This window comes from Mauremys mutica, chromosome 1 (assembly GCF_020497125.1).
Source record: "Mauremys mutica isolate MM-2020 ecotype Southern chromosome 1, ASM2049712v1, whole genome shotgun sequence".
NCBI classification, from domain to species: domain Eukaryota; kingdom Metazoa; phylum Chordata; order Testudines; family Geoemydidae; genus Mauremys; species Mauremys mutica.
The window spans coordinates 107,029,118-107,045,963 of record NC_059072.1 but is presented as its reverse complement, the minus strand read 5'-3'; the positions used below and the strand labels follow the sequence as shown (position 1 = coordinate 107,045,963).

General features: G+C 42.0%; 1 protein-coding gene across 2 annotated transcripts in view; it reads right to left on the bottom strand.

Moving 5' to 3' along the window:
• SLC13A4 (solute carrier family 13 member 4) overlaps positions 1-16,846 on the bottom strand; it is a 37,747-nt gene that overhangs the window by 11,530 nt on the left and 9,371 nt on the right. For both annotated transcript variants that reach the window (XM_044984919.1, XM_044985561.1), the window contains exons 3-9: positions 11,966-12,102; positions 11,181-11,362; positions 8,342-8,396; positions 7,447-7,486; positions 6,668-6,745; positions 4,801-4,991; positions 3,300-3,419 (exon numbers count right to left, since the gene is read on the bottom strand). In XM_044984919.1, coding sequence (XP_044840854.1) covers positions 3,300-3,419; positions 4,801-4,991; positions 6,668-6,745; positions 7,447-7,486; positions 8,342-8,396; positions 11,181-11,362; positions 11,966-12,102 — 803 coding nt within the window. The remainder of the gene's footprint in view (positions 1-3,299; positions 3,420-4,800; positions 4,992-6,667; positions 6,746-7,446; positions 7,487-8,341; positions 8,397-11,180; positions 11,363-11,965; positions 12,103-16,846) is intronic.

The window sequence follows — 16,846 nt, the reverse complement described above, 5'->3', positions numbered from 1 at the left end:
AGAGTCTTCTACTCGTTTATTTAAATTGAGATGCTTGTAAGCTTTTTTCTACCCTCTTCTCAAGTACTGTAGCAACATTTTGCTTTTCTGTTCCAATGGGAGATTGACACCTAACCTGCTTAGATGCTTTTGTAAATTGCATTGGGGTCTACCTGCAATTTTAGGCACCAAAATACCTTTCTAAAACTGATGCTTAGATATTTGCAGCAATACTTACTTTGTGCAGCACTAGCTGAAGTGAAAAGCTGTGTCTCTGTGAACTACCCTTTCCCCTGTCCCAAGGAGGGGTCACAATATTTTTTCCCCTTATTTTCGGGTAGGAAGAACTTTATAGGCCTGTTTCCCTTCCTCTTTGACTTACGAAGAGGCTAGATGCTGCATTCTGATCCAAGAACTTGAGTTTCTAGGCTAGAAAGAAAATCTGGAAAGCTGTTCCAGTCATTGCACTAGCTACAGGCAAGACATTGACAGTGGGTGCCCTATTAGAAAGGATACGTGGCATGAACATTTCCAGGAATTCCATCGATGTCCATCAGCAAGCATTAGACTAAACATTGCTTCAACATGTTATCAATATCACTTGCCAAGTCTTAGAAGGATTTGCAGGCAGAGCATTATAGACAAACTCCTAACCTAACATATTATCTAATGAACCACAGAGAACAGGAGTTGGAGATTAAAGAGGCTTGGAACCAACCAAAACTTCACAAAAGGTCAACAATGCTTCAGTTCATTGGTGTTCTTTAGAATAACATTAATCAGGGCGAATTCTTGGATGCAATGTGGAATTTCAATGCTGTTTATTAAAAAATAAAGAAATTGAGAGTCATGTTAGGGCCTGTTTCCTCTCAGGATTAAAAAAGAAATAATTTATTATAGCCTTTTACATCAAAACTAGAAGACTCAGGGGATTGATTGAGAAAAGGACACAGAGCTATTTACCTCCTGAAATGCACTCAAGATCAGTAGCAACCAGAAGTCATTATCATTTAACAGCTATTCATCGTCCTATGTGAAACACATTAATGATGTCAGCCAAACTCCCTCTTGCCCTCACAATTGGCTTTATTTGTCCCTCGGAGAAGCCATCGTCTAAAGCAGGGGTGGCCAAACCATGACTTGTGAGCCGCATGCACACCTCCCCCACATTCTCCGCCTACCAGACTATTTGGGGGAACTCAGAGCTTCTTCCCTGTTGTGGGGTGGTGGGTCTAGGAGCCTCTGCCCAGCAGGGAGGGAGGTCTCGAGGCTTCAGCCCCATGTGAGGTGCCTGCTGCAGCTCGGGGCTTCAGCTGGAGTGGAGCTGAGGCCCTGAGCCCTGGTAGTTATGCCCCACCGGGCTGAAGTCCCAAGACCCCCCCAGCCCTTCTGGGCAGAAGCCCCTAGCCCCACCACCCTGCCACAGGGAAGAAGCTCTGAGTTCCCCCAAACAGTCTGGTAGGTGGAGACTACCACCCCACCGCAGGGCTGAAACACCGAGCCGCAGCAGCCATTTTTCCTTCAAGAATTTCTGAAGATTGTTGTATGCGGCTCGGAGGGTCAGTAAATTTGGCCATCCCTGGTCTAAAGTGATCATAGAGACTTAACTCCCTCTCTTGCCTTCAGCCTGGGAGTGAGGGAAAGCTTTAACTCTCACTGCCCACCTATTCTGTTGATAAACATCGGATTTTTGTCTCTAGCACTGTGACTATGGTACTTTATACCAGTACAAGTACAGATATATTGAGCCTTATTCCCCTGTCATTTACATTGGTTTGACACCAAAGTAAGTCCACTGACCAGGTCATTAATGGTCTGGAGGATGGCGTGGACTGCACCCTCAGCAAGCTTGCAGATGACTCTAAACTGGGAGGAGTAGTAGATACGCTGGAGGGTAGGGATAAGATACAGAGGGACCTAGACAAATTAGAGGATTGGGCCAAAAGAAATCTGATGAGTTTCAACAAGGGGAAGTGCAGAGTCCTGCACTTAGGACGGAAGAATCCCATGCACTGCTACAGACTAGGGACCAAATGGCTAGGCAGCAGTTCTGCAGAAAAGGACCTAGGGGTTACAGTGGACGAGAAGCTGGATATGAGTCAACAGTGTGCCCTTGTTGCCAAGAAGGCTAACGGCATTTGGGGCTCTATAAGTAGGGGCATTGCCAGCAGATCAAGGGACGTGATCATTAACCTCTATTCGACGTTGGTGAGGCCTCATCTGGACTACTGTGTCCAGTTTTGGGCCCCACACTACAAGAAGGATGTGGAGAAATTGGAAAGAGTCCAGTGGAGGGCAACAAAAATGATTAGGGAGCTGGAGCACATGACTTAGGAGGAGAGGCTGAGGGAACTGGGATTGTTTAGTCTGCAGAAGAGAAGAATGAGGGGGGATTTGATAGCTGCTTTCAACTACCTGAAAGGGAGCTCCAAAGAGGATGGATCTACACTGTTCTCAGTGGTAGCAGATGATAGAACAAGGAGTAATGGTCTCAAGTTGCAGTGGGGGAGGTTTACATTGGATATTAGGAAAAACTTTTTCACTAGGAGGGTGGTGAAGCTCTGGAATGGGTTACCTAGGGAGGTGGTGGAATCTCCTTCCTTAGAGGTTTTCAAGGTCAGGCTTGACAAAGCCCTGGCTGGGATGATTTAGCTGGTGTTGGTCCTGCTTTGAGCAGGGGGTTGGACTAGATGACCTCCTGAGGTCCCTTCCAACCTACTATGACCTCAGTGGCATTCCTCCTGGTTTACAGCAGTGTGAGAGGAGAATTGGGCATGTTTTTACTAACTGGCTTTTTCTTTTTCTTTTGTTTTTTTCAGTTGCACCTTCTGATCAGAAGGCTGGTTAATGGCCCTCATCAAAGCAGGGCAGTGTTAAAACTGTTCCCATCAAAAATAAACATGGCGTGTAGCAGATTTTCATCAGCCCTCTTCAGCCACTGGACTCAAGCATCAATAAAGTACATTGTTGCACATCCAGTGCTACTAGGAAAGGAGACTTTCTCTAGGGAGTTGACACGACCCACTGCCCTGGTAAGGGGGAGCATTTGCCCCTTGTGATTGTTAGTGCCTTTGTGAACTCTAAAATGGTGGTTCCCAGCAGAACTGGCGCTAGGCATAACCAGACTAAACAATTACTTAGGGCCCTGAGCAGCACAAAGGGGGCCCCCTATTAATTATTAGTATGTGTTATGTGGGGGGGGCCAAAATATTCCTGCTTAGGACCCCCAGTGGGCTAGCATCAGCACTGGGAGGAAGTTGTGGCACTCCCTGCTGTTTTAGCCCTGGGATTCCCACACAGCTCTAGCAGCCTGCACTCACTTGCATCCCAAGAACAGCCAGTGCATCCAGAACCAAGTCAAGACCAGCATGATGAGGCATATGGGGAAGCTGAACAAGAACCAAGTTCCAAAATTCACCACCTCAGCATGTGGATAGTGGCTGTAAAGAAAAAGACCATATAAGAGATAAGAAAACCACAGGATGTATGGTCAGACTCTCACAACATGCATCTATGCATATGTATATGGCCATGTGGTATGGCATAAAGGTTGTATTAGCATGAGTTTGTGATAACTGCATTACACATGCATAGCAAAGCCACTTCCAAATGATTTCCAAATTAGCCTTTATATCAACACCACATCAAATACCAGCATGTATTCAGTTTACCCCAGACATTTTAGAAATGTTTTTATGGTACATATTTTTATTGCTACTACAGGAGGGATTAATTTGGCCCAGTGTAATATAGACTCAAAACATGTCACGAATATATGTAGTAACCTCAGTCGAGAAGCTCACAGATCAATACATCCTGATGCCCGTCTCAACAGAAATCAACATCTGCATAAAATATCTCTTTGCTCCAAGGAGTTTGTGATGGAAACAAATTGATTCATATTTGAGGTAGTCTGGATGACATGTAAAAACAGCCATGGCTATGGAAATAACAGGTTAGTCTGAGGATGGAATTCACTGGTAAATTTAAATGGATGTTATAATGCAATACAACTGTTATTGCATCGTGTCTTTCATCCTAGTTGTATCACAAACTGCTTCAATACAGTGAATTGTTCTTTAAAAAAATGATAGCATATGTACAGATAATTTCAGAGGTACAGGCAAGCACAAGGGATGAAATCCTGGCCTTGCTGAAACTCTATTGACTTCAATAGCAGCAGGACTTCACTCATGGTTTCTGTGTATTTGTGGTCTTGGGACACAAAATATAAAATAATTAATACAGCAGACTGGACTCTGGCAAAGCCATTTAGTAGTGCATCTCATGACAACCCAAAAGTGCTGGAAGTGTCATAATGGCAAGGCACACTAATATGTCTTCTCTGAGGGTACTTGAAAACCCAAACCTTCCATCAAGAGTTCACCACCAGAATCAGTTTTACAAAAACCATGTGTGTCATTTCAAAAGTTATTCTGCGAAATTATCTCTGACCCTCAAAGTAGTTTTGCATTTTTTCTAATAAAAGAAGCAAACAAACATTCCATCTGTGTACATGCATGTGTCCACTATAACATAGGGCCAGATCTTTTCAAAAGAGGTCAACTCCCATTTGGGCATGGGCACATAAGAAATAAAGATCCTGCTTTCAGTCAAATACCTTTAGTAACAAAGCCCTAGGAGAGAAAGTATATACAAAAAATATATACAAGATAGAAGCAAAATGATCTCTAAACAGAATATCTTCCAGGGTGTCCACTAGACATCAGTAACCCTTTGGTAGAGTCATCATGGTGACGGTATTTACTCCAGCATAGCTCCCTAATGTAATATCAGAAACTGTGCAATATCATCACTTACTTGTTGAAGTACTCTAAGAAGATGAGGCTAGTGGAGGTCCCTATGATGGTGGTCAGTCCCCCAATGGTTGCAGCATATGAGATGCTCAAGGACAGGCACTTGCAGATCATGTGATCATGTCTGGACTGGTACTGGTATTTAGTGCTCAGGTCCAGATCTCTGGGGTTAGGAGGCAGGACAAGTATCTGAGTCTGTAAGAAGAAAGACATGCCATAAGGAGTATTAGACTCTACCAACAGCCTGGCCTGGGCCAGAGGGAAACGTTGAGTGCCAAGATGTCTATAGTTTACAAAGAAATAACCTGCCTGTGAAAGAGCAGGAAGCTTATTCTCAATGGGAATTAACTGGGATCAGAACTAGAGACCTGTCCAGTGACCCCAAACTGCTTGATCTGCAACCAAAATGCAGGATAAACAGTAATCAGACTTCTGATCAGAGTCTGGCCCTATTCCAGTCCTCAATGGGATCTCAATTGGATACCAGGAAACCTTTATGAGCTGGGAGGAGGAGATTCTATTATTTCAGTTTTAAGAGCATATAATCCTTGAGGCATGTTAGAAGCTTCCAGGCAATGTTTGGCAGACTTTCCACCCTCACACTGACTCATGAGTCATAACCTCTAATTAGCAATCTAATATTAGGAGGGGGAAGGTACAAGATAATTAGCTGTGATGCCTAATGCTTAGCTGCTAGGATATGTCCCAGAGAGAAGTGGTAAATGAAAACATGGCTGCAAAAGGCAGCGTGACACAAAGAAGCTTCCATAGTGGTGGCTGTTCTGGGAAATTAAGGTGTTATATTGAAAATAATAAGGTGCCACTCCTAGAGACCTATCACTTGTAGCACAGGGAAGAGAGAAAGAAAAAAGGCTGTACTGTAGGCTCAGGAAAAAGGCCCCAGCAGCAGAGAAGCTGGATTCATTTGCCATAATATAATTCTATTGGTTTGTAATGGCCTTATTTTCCATGAGGAATCTGGTGCTGCTATGAGTTTATCAATCCTCCTGCAGTCTCTCTCATGAAAATCCTGGTTCAAATCTGTATTAGGTCAAAACTGAAATTAATTTGGTGGTTACAAAATAACCCTTGAATGTGAGTATGAGATGGGACAATGGTCAGTGGCAATGGTAGTGCAATAGCTTTTCTGAAGATCTGGGTATAAATTCCCTTTGAGCCATATATGCAAATAAATGTGTTGATTGGAGTCTCACCTCTGGTGGGCATCTGTTTGTGCATAAAAACAGTGCATACATGTAATTGAAGTCCTGCCTCAGGCATACCCAGGATTGGAAGAAGGAAATGCAGATCAGGATTGAGGTATATTGGCAGGAGTGTCTCTGTGAGTGTGTGCTGCATGTGTGGTGGGTTGTCAAAGGACAGGAAGTGCAGGAATATTGGAAGTGAGGGCTGATAGAGCTGTCCATAAGGTGCTTGAACAGTTTCTGTCTACCTTATGTTTGGCTCTAGCCAGTGATCTGTGCCAAAAATTGATATTTATGTAGAGCTACTTCCAGAGGGACATTTGGGGAAACAAAGTGGAACAGCAAAACAGAAATGGAAACTGTTTAGCCATAGCATGGAATATATGATACTGAATGCATGTGGGAACAGCCTGTGAGGTGCACCTCTATGAAAAGGGCTCCGCTCACCTTTTGGCTACATCAAAGAAACCCAAAAAGATGTAATGGGGCTGTGAAGGGGGGAACTAAAAAAGTGGAAACCATCTGAGGAACCAGCACAGGTCTAATTGTTAAATGTTCTGAGACTACAGAGGCAAAGATTTCATGGAAAGCTACTTACAAGGTAAGAACCTGAAGCCAGGAAGAATGTGTGATACTTGTCTCCCCCAGAAGATTACCACCTCTTACCTGAGGTAGATTCTGCCCCTTGTTTGGGGGATTCTCAGTTCCAATTGGGTTGGATATCATGTGCACACCATTCATATTCTATAAGAAGGTAAATGTCCTTTGATTAGACAATACTCTCTACCTAATTCCAGAAGGCACTTAGAATTAAATTCAAGGGTGCTTTGGAATATTTCAGGCAAAGAATCTTCCAATAAATCAACTACAATTTGTCTGAACCCTTATTCTATGTAATAAGGCAGATTAAATAAAAATAGGTCTTTTTATCTTTAAAAAAATCTTGAAAATTAAATGGTCAGTTTAGCTCATCTCCTTCTGTCACCATGGCAGCTTTGTAATGGTAGAATGCAACATAAACCATGCAAGAAGCACCTGAGCCTTGATTTTATAAGATGTAGAATGGTCAACCACTAGAGTGCTCAAGTTGACTGAACATCCCTGATTTCAGGAGTGCCCAAATCTTGCAGAACAAAAGGCCACATTTGCTACTTGCTAGGAGCCCATGGACTACACTTACTCACTAATCAATTGAGCTGATCACAGACTCTCATGTAAGATGGAGATATGGACCACAGAAACTACAGAACCAGTGTTCCATCTTGATCTCAGGAGCTAAGCTGATAGGATCGAGCGAAAGCATGGCATGCTATCATGTATGGACTTTACTAGAACTACCTCCCATTAAAGATAGAGGAGTGTGCTTTTGATCATTCCAGCTGTACTGCTTTATAATGCAGAGCTGAGTGTTGGTCACATGGTGTAGGTACTACCTATCACAATACCTTAGTATGAACCACGGAGCTGAAGTCAGTGGTCGTAGCACTAAAAACAAAGAAAAGAAAATTTATTTTTAAAGGCATGTTTCCCAGCTATCCCAAAAGGCACATGTTCAGGGCGGGTAGTGGAGCACCTAAACAAGAACTAAAATCTGCTGAAGTTGTGAAAAGTTCCATTTATTCTGACATCTCTGTGACATCTCAGCTAGATACATGGGAAGAATCACTTTGTTCCAAGGGTTTATCTCTAGCTCTATGATGATGGGGTTCCACTTCCATGAAACCAACAGTGTTTATGGCCAAACCTTTAATATCACTATCACAGTGGAGTGAATCACTGGAAAACCCAACACTATTAATCTATTCTATTCTGTGTAGAGTCTTATACCTCCCTTATTGCCATAACATCTGAGCACCTTCCAGTAGCAACGTGACTAACATTAAAGCGACATGACTAACATCTGTCTTGTGTGGCTTGTGGATCATAGCATAGTGAGATCCAGATCATTACATTAACCCCACTTAAGGTGACCAGATAGCAAATAGGTTTGCCAATTTTGGTTGAACGTAATATTTAATTAAAGATTAATCTTTAATTCCTGGAGATTCCAGGACAATCCTGGAGGGTTGGCAACCCTAACAAGTGTTTTAAAATCAGGCCTGGGCCTGGTGTTAATAGGCACCTATATAGTGAAAGCCCCAAATATCAGGACTGTCCCGATAAAATAGGGACATCTGTTACCGTAACCCCACTCCTTGCATAATCTTTTCCCTTCAAGCACATCTAAAATGTTTATTTGCAAGCTTCTGTTTGCCCTTCCTTTTGCCATTCTTGTGTTCATCTTATTGCAACCTGTGTAGGTTCATATCTCCAGTAGTGATGCACAGGATTCGTTCTTACTCCTCATTGATGAAAATGACCTCCACTGAGGCTTGGCCATGTTTTTCGCTGAGACCTAAAGTAATGGGTAGAGGGATGGAGGGGGAAGAGAGAGAGAAAGAGAGACTGTCAGAGATGGGAGTTGACCTGATTTCCTTGGCTTCAATTCAGAATTGTGTCCATGAATATGCAGGAGCTAATGTAAAATGAATCCAGAAAGAATCTTCGATAAACACTTCCTTCTGTTCGGGGACCTAATGCAGCATCTTATTACTCCATATTTTCTTGCTTATTTAACTTTTGCCAATAAAGACCTAACAGTAACACACTCTACGTGACTATAGCTGTATAGCCTCAGTCATAGATCTGAGAGGCTAAGCAAGGTTGGATCTGGTCAGTACTAAGATGGAACACCTCCAAATTTGTTTTTTAAAAAAGAGGGCTTTTCTCTCCCAATACAGCCCCTACAGTGGCATATGGGGCAAAAAAGCCCCTTAGCTGACAGGTGGCGAATTCTTCTAGCACAAGTACTGAACTGGACAGCTATAGGATGCCCTGTGCAGGCCTTCTCACAACCCCCAGCATAAGGGTCATGCTGGGGTTGGGCTGGGGCTATAACATAGCATTATGGAGGTTCTACATAGCTACCCATAGGCCACAAGGACTGGGTTGCTGTACCTTAGATCAGCTCCCTGAGCTGTCAACTTTTATGGCAGTGGTGGTGGTGTGGGGGAAGGAGGGTTGTTTCAGACCTTGACCAGCTTAAATACACTTTTGCTTCCATGCCTCTGGGCTGTGCCTCCATGTCCTGGAAGCATTTCAATGATGAATGAAGACATTCCATTATTAATTCCCAGACAAAACATTACATCAAAATGGAGTTAAGGTTGAGAGTATGTTTCAGCAACTTAAGGGTAAAAAACACTGCAGTGATGTTGTAAATTAGCTCAGGGACAGATGGTATTCAGAGTTAGAGTTACACTTAAAGAAATCCAAACATGTTAAGGTTTGGAAATACAGTTAAGGGACCCAAACAACCTTAACTATGCCCTGTAGTGACAGAGAGCTCTATGCCCTGTCTAGTATTCCCTCCTCCACTTCCATGGATGAAACAAGTGTGAAATAATCAGCTATCTTCCTTCTGATACAGATGGTCCAGAACTTTAAGTAATGTATTATGGAGGCATAGATAGTTAAGTCTTGCACTTAAAGCAAGAATTTACTCTCTTTGTTCCTTATTTAAAATATAGTGTATTCTCTTCCAAATAATAACACTGAGTATAGAACCAATGTTCTGAGAATGTACAAGTAAATTTCTTATCTTAGAAATTAAACTTAATTAAAAGTGGGACCTTTAAAAAGTTAGCACTCAATCTTAGATTTTTTGTCCCTAATTATTTCAGTAACAGAACAACCCACTCTTTGAACTCACTGAAACCTTGTGCATGAGCTACACTTGATTATGATTTTTTAATTATTGTATTTTATTATTTATTTAATGTTTTAAGATTAGTGATCATTTCCCTTCTTATTCTTCATAACTGGATGTTTCTCCTTCAGCAAAAGCTGAAAGACACAATGGTTAGCTAGGAAATAAGACCTGCCCTCTTTCAAAACATCTTCCATCTGCCATTGTTCTAGGCAGTACTGAAGAGACTGATGCCCTCAGTTGGTGGCCATTTTGAAAAAGCCATCTTCTCTCTCTTTCATTGTTCTCAGTGGTACTGAGTGCCTCTGCCTCTGTGATGCATCCGTGCCCACTGTCTTCTCTGAGAGAAGTTGTGGTTTAAGTTCCATTGACAGCAATGAGCGATGATGGCCATTTTGGAAAGGGGGGATTTCTTTGTAACAGATAAACTTTCAGTTATGAAAACTAATGGCACAAAATGACCATTAAGCCTAAATATTCAAAAGTATTCATTGCACCAGATCTACTCAATAAGTAGACTAGGAGGGAGGAGAAACTAAGTTGTATATATATATGTGTGTCTTCATGCAGGGAATGTAGAGGAGTGCAGGCAACTGATGTGTGTGTAGGGAGGTGGAAAAGACAGTAAGAATTTGGAGGAAAAGAGGGAGGGGGAAAACTGAAGATGTTTTGTACAGCTCCAATTAAACAAAGCAACTGTGAACCCAGGTTAACTGGCCTGTATGCTCTGGCTGTTTTGTGCTGTTTTCAAGTTGGGCAAAACAGCTAGAGTGTAGCAGAGAATATGACCCCCCTCCCCAAAAGTTAGAACTAAATAAATGAGTTAAGGTGGATACTTCACATATTTAAATCAATAGAGATATCACATGGGAACATTCTCTATGAACATTTTCATTTAAAACAGAGCAAAAAAAACAAGGAAATTCCTAGACAAAAACTATGTTGAGAGTACATATCAATAATTTAGGGTAAACTGCATTATAGGAATGTTATAAACATCTGAAAACTAAGCCTGAGCAACCCTGGAAATTCACTGTTTAAACATAAAATAATTCCAAACATGTGAGTTAGGGCACCCAAACAACCTTACCTCTGTCCTGTCACAGACCCTTCAAACTTTCCATATAGCTAGACCTCACTGAAATCTTGTGCATAAGCTACAACTTAAATCTGTCCTGTAGTGATGCCCTCACCTCAGCTTCCTTCAGCCTACTCAGGCTCCTAACTCCACTTCTCCTGCCAGGCACCCCTGAGGCTATAAAATAAACATTGCGTATAAAATAAATGAAAATAGATAATATGGGCCAAATCCTCAGCTGGTGTAAATCACATAGCTCCACTAACTTCCATGGATCTATGCCCATTTACAGGAGCTGGATTCGGCCTTAAATATCTAAAAGTGAAAGGAAAATTGCTGATATCATCCTATACCTTTTGGCTCCCTCTCTTCAGAAATGGTGTTGCCTGCAGTACTGATGACCTCATGCTCCTCCTCAGCATTCACTAATTCTTGTAGCACTGCCTCCACAATTGGCATCACCATCGCTGTGGTGGAGGTATTGGAAAGCCACATGGATAAAATGGTTGTACAGCACATAAAGCAGAGAAGTAACCTAGAATACAGGAGAGAACAGCCCTCTTGGGGCACTTTTACAACTTTTCGTGTGATCCCCTTTTCTAATATTTTAATTAATTCATTGTTATTTATTTATTATTTATTCTCTTTGCTTACAAATATATTAGATTGCATCAAGCTGAAATTCACCCCAGTGCAGGGGACCAGCATAATACAATGCATCATTTAAGTCCGTCCTATGTCCTGACTATAAATTCATTATAACACGAAAACAAGAAATTCTGCATTTCATCGTGAGTATTTTGTACACATTAAACAATAGGCAAGGAGTGAACAAACAGAGGAGACAAAAACCAAAGAAGTGTGAGAGCACAATGAACAAAGAGTACTGGTGAAGGCATAAAAGGCAAAAAGAAGAGGCAGAGAATGAGAGAGAACAGGAAAATTCATAAACTTTCAGCCCATGAAAAGATTAAAGATTGACTTAGGGCACCTGATTGGAAAAGTACAGTGCATTATGGGTAATGACATCATTTGCTTTTGAAAAGCATACAGGGCTAGATTTAACTAATATTTTCTCATTTATTTTTAAACTTGATGCCTGTATCCTTTAATGCTCTAAGGCAGAGGATTCACTCACATGCCTGGCTTCGCACCAGCCATCATGACCATACGCAAGGCAATCCGTTTATGTAGGTTCCACTTTTCAACAGAAGCTGCCACACAAATCACCCCCATGAGGAGCAAAGTTGTGTTCTTGAAATACTCTGCAGCCACCTGCAGGAAAGGCAAGCAGGAGATAAGCAATCACAGAGTAAAAGTTACTTGCAGAGACCATGCTGAGATGGTGAAGACACTTATATCACTTGTTTCCAAGCAGGAAGCATGCTGGCAAGGTGGAGGAACTGGAGAACCTATGAGTCAAAATACCATATCTTAATTTTCTTTCTTCTGGTGTTTATAAATTAAAATATGTCTCATGCCTCCTGTCACTAGGTTTCTCAGTTTTGGAGAGACTGAAAGAAGTTGAGAGAAATCATGTGATTCTCTCTTATGTCCGTGAACAGGATTTGCTTTGTAATGTATTAAATGTTCTGATTAGACCCAAACTGAAACATCTCCTACTGATTCCCACAATAGGTGTAAAGGTGGCAGCTTCTGAAGTGCTCACTCAACCTGGGGATTTTACTGCCTACCCACTTAATTCTGTTTAATCATAAGGAAAGCCAGGGCTAAAATGCAAGCACAGAAAAGCCCCCAGAGACATGTTGACTCTACCCAACCAGGTAAAGATTGAAATGTCAATGTGTAATGGCCACTGATCATGCACGTGTGGGCATATGTGTGTGTGAGAGAGAGAGCACAAAAATCAGCAGCTATTTTACTAAAAAAAAATTACACAGAAAATGCTATTGCTTTTTGAAGAATTTTCTGGAAATTTTGGGATAAATTTCCATCACCAAAGTGTAAAACAGAACAGGATTTAATCATGATTTCATAGCAAATCTCCATACAAATGTAACTATGGAGTCACTACCAATGTCTATATTATAAACCTCAACCCACTGCTCTGACACAGACTCTCTCAGTGACCGTGGGTAAGATATTTAGAGCCAAATTGTGGCCTCGTTTCTCCCTGAAAAGTCACAAAGGAAGCCTGTGGCAGGAAACTGAACTTAGGTCTCCAGAGCGCTAAACTAGTACCCTAACCACTGGACCATCCTGCCTCTCCATAATTAAAAAAAAAAGAAAGAAAGTAAGTAAGGATGCCTAGGTGCTATTCCTGGCTCGGCCACAGATTTGCTGCATTAAGTCCCTAAAGCCTAAATTTTCAAAATTAGTTACCTGTAGTTAGGCATCTAAATTCATATTTCAGCATGTAAATAGGTGGGTCTGGTTTTCAGATGTGCTGTGCAACTGCAGCTCCTGCTGCCATAGGCGCCGACTTCCCCTCTGCCCCATGGGTGCTCGACCCCCGACCACTACCCCTGGACCCGCCCCTGCACCACCCTCACCCTGCCCCAATTCCTCCTTCCCCCAAGTCCCCACTCTTGCCCCGCCTCTTTACTGCCTCCTCCCATGAGCGCGCTGCATCTCCACTCTTCCCCCTCCCTCCTGGAAAATTCTAAGTGCCACCAAACAGCTGTTAGGCAGCAGGCGGGAAGCACCGGGAGAGGGAAGAGCAGGGACCTGGCATGCTAGGGGAGGAGGAGGTGAGGAGGGGGTGGAAGGAGCTTGGCTGCTGGTGGATGCAGAGCACCTGCTAATTTTCCCTGTGGTGCCCAGCCCCGCAGCACCCATGGAGTTGGCACCTCTGCCTGCTGCTAATTCAAGAAAGTCAAAGGACTCTTCCACACTTGAACAAAGGGTGTATTTTTAAAATGTGATCGCTAATACAGATAGAGCAAGTTGTAGTTTTAACATGTTAGCTTGTTGGGGTGAAGGATTCACAGGAAAGGGTTTACAAGGACCAGCTAACAGTTAATACGACAACTTTTCCTGACTACACTGGGATTTTAAAATGCTTTAGCAATCACGTATCAGCTACCACGCTTTAAAATCACTCTTATTTTCCTTGTGGAGATGATCCCAAAGAAGTAATATATAAAAGAGTAGGCAAACATTTAACCCAACACCCAACTATGAATTTAACTAAATGTAGGGTTAGGGTTTGAAAACACTGGGTTAAATCCTGGCCCCACTGAAATCAATAGGAGCCTAGTCATTGACTTCAACGGGGTCAAGATTTCTCTCTCTGTCCTTAATCTCTCTACACCTCATCTGTGATTATCTCATTATAATGATACTCACTCTCTTTTGTAGAGCTTTGCTCATGAAAAGTGCTATCATACGTTATTTTTATTTAACAAATTCCCATGGTGACGAAAAAGGATTTGGCCATCATGGTTAAGTGTTTGCCAGAAACTGTTAAATATCACCTCTTTGGCTTTCTTTCACTACTTTCTGCCTCATTAACTTTTTTTTTCCCTAGCACTCTGTCCAGCATTTTTTTAATAAAAAAGTTCTTAGACTGAATGAAAGGAATCTATCGAGCTTACAGCACAAAGATTCAATTGTTTCCCTTTATCCCTTTTACAGTATTTTTGAGAAAGAAATGAATATAACACACACACACGCACGGCCCTGTGAACGAGATTTGATGTAAAGTGTGTGGCAAGACCTTTGTTTTGTGTCACTCCAGTGCAGCAGACTGGAAATTTTGCAACAGCTTCAGCTTATGTTTTCGGGGTTTTTTTTAATTTAAGTTCCCATTTTATTTTTGATAAATGAATAAAGCAGTCTGTTGAGTATTCCTGTGGTTATTTAAATTAAATATTAAATTCAATTTGTAGCACGCTGTCCATCCATTTTAAATCTTCAGCCTGCTGCAGAATTTTGTACTGAAAATGTGTAGCTGTTTAGAAGTCTGGGGAAAGTGAAGGGCCTTGCAGTTGCATAGGGCATAGCTGGGGTTTTGGCACTTGGGAACAAGTAAGAGGCAGGCTGAGCTTGTGTAACAAGTGTAAAACATAACCTTGTAATCTAATTATTTAATTTTCCATGTCAACACTGTTAACCATTTCACTGATGATCGCCAGGGCACTTCACACCTTGCAGAGCAGTTTCAGGCTGTCTGTACACTTCACTGTACCGGTTTACATTCAGGCCTTGTATTACATTTAGATTAAATCTATGCTATGAGTGAGGAATATGACTTCCTGGCTTTTATACACATTGTTCATGTAGATAAGCCCTGTGCTTCCTGCTCTAATAAGCTGACTATGACCTTCATACTGAGAACAATAACAAAAGAAAACCCCTATAAAGAATGTAGATAGCATGAATGGAAGTCCCCAGTCCCATAATACAAGATAACTAATGAAAATTAAAGGAAGAAAATTCAAAATTGATCTAAGGGAATACTTTTTTTCTCGCAACACACACTTAGCTTGTGGAACTCATTGGCACAAGATATCAATCACTGAGGTCGAGTTTAGCTGGATTTGTGAAACAGATCAGACATTTATATAGATAAGAATAGCTAGTTATAATAGTAAATATTAATATCAGTCATGCATATCCTCCTGCTTCAGGGATCAGACAGCCTCTAAGTATTAGGGTTCAGGAGGAAATTTTCCTTGGGAAAGAGTTATTCCATAGTTACCTATTGCAAGGTTTCTTCCACCTTCCTCTGAAGCAGCTGATACTGAGAATTGTTGGTGATAGAACACCGGACTAGACGGACCAATCATCTGATTCAGTGCGGCCATTCCTATATTTCTATGTGATGGAATGCACCCCTGTATTCACATCCTATACACTTATTGACCCTCCGAGCTGCATACAACAATCTTCAGAAGTTCAAGAGTTGGGGCATGTCTGCTGGAGCTTGAGGCTTTAACCCTGTGATGGGGTGGTGGGGCTAGCAGCTTCTGCCCTACGTAGTTAGGGGGTCTTGGGGATTCATCCCTGCAGGGCATGCCTGCCAGGGATTGAGGTCTCAGCCCACTCCAGCTGAAGCCCCGAGCCCTGGCAGGTGCCTCCCGTGGAGCTGAAGCCCCGAGACCCGCCTCCCTGATGGGCAGAAGCCCCCAACTCCACCACCCTCCCACAGGGCAGAAGCCCCAAGTTCCCCCAAACAGTCTGGTAGTTGGAGAATGGGGGGAGGGGCTCCGTGAGCCACACTTTAACTGTAAAAGAGTCGCATGTGGCTGGCAAGCTGCAGGTTGGCCACCCCTGCTATATGCTATTGTAATAATATTTGTGTAAAATATGCCTTGTCAGCTATCATTTGAAAATTAATAACTTGCTGGTCAATAATTTCATGATCAGATGTAGGTAACAACATTATATGCATAGTTATGAACGTAAGCGAAATCATGACTGAAGTGTGTTTATCAGTCAAGTCTGGGAAGTGGGTAAACCTGTTCCTCAAAGACAAAGGACAATTTGACGCCACAGCCAGATGTCATCAAAGCTGATGGGCCATAACCTATCAAGTCGCCATTCTTTGGCAAGGAAAAGGGGCAGGAAAAAAAAGGTCTGCATCTTAGCAAACAACAGCAAAAAGCCTCCTCCCTACCAGACTCCATGTCTCCTTGCTCTCAGCTGGAAAGAACTTTATCTAGGGGTCAATCTCAGGAAAATACATTTCAAAGGGTGATTGAACTATAAAAGTGAGAGGGGAAAGCACCCCAAGTTCTCTTTCCCTATCCATCTCTCTTTGCCACCTAAGATGACAAAAGAAACAGCCTATGGACTTTGGGAACAGATCCTGGCCTAAGAGTTCAGTCAGCAAAGTACTGAAAACATGTAAGAATTTCACCTTGAACCAAGTCTATTTTCTTAAGTTTAGAAAGCATTTTATCTTTATTTTTCTTTTAACCATTTCTAACTTTAATGCCTTATTACTTCTTCTACTCACTTAAAATCTATTTTTATAGTTAAATAAACTTGTTTTATTCTTTAATTAAAACTAAACCAGTGTTGTGAATTATTTGGGTAACTTCATTTAAGGTAA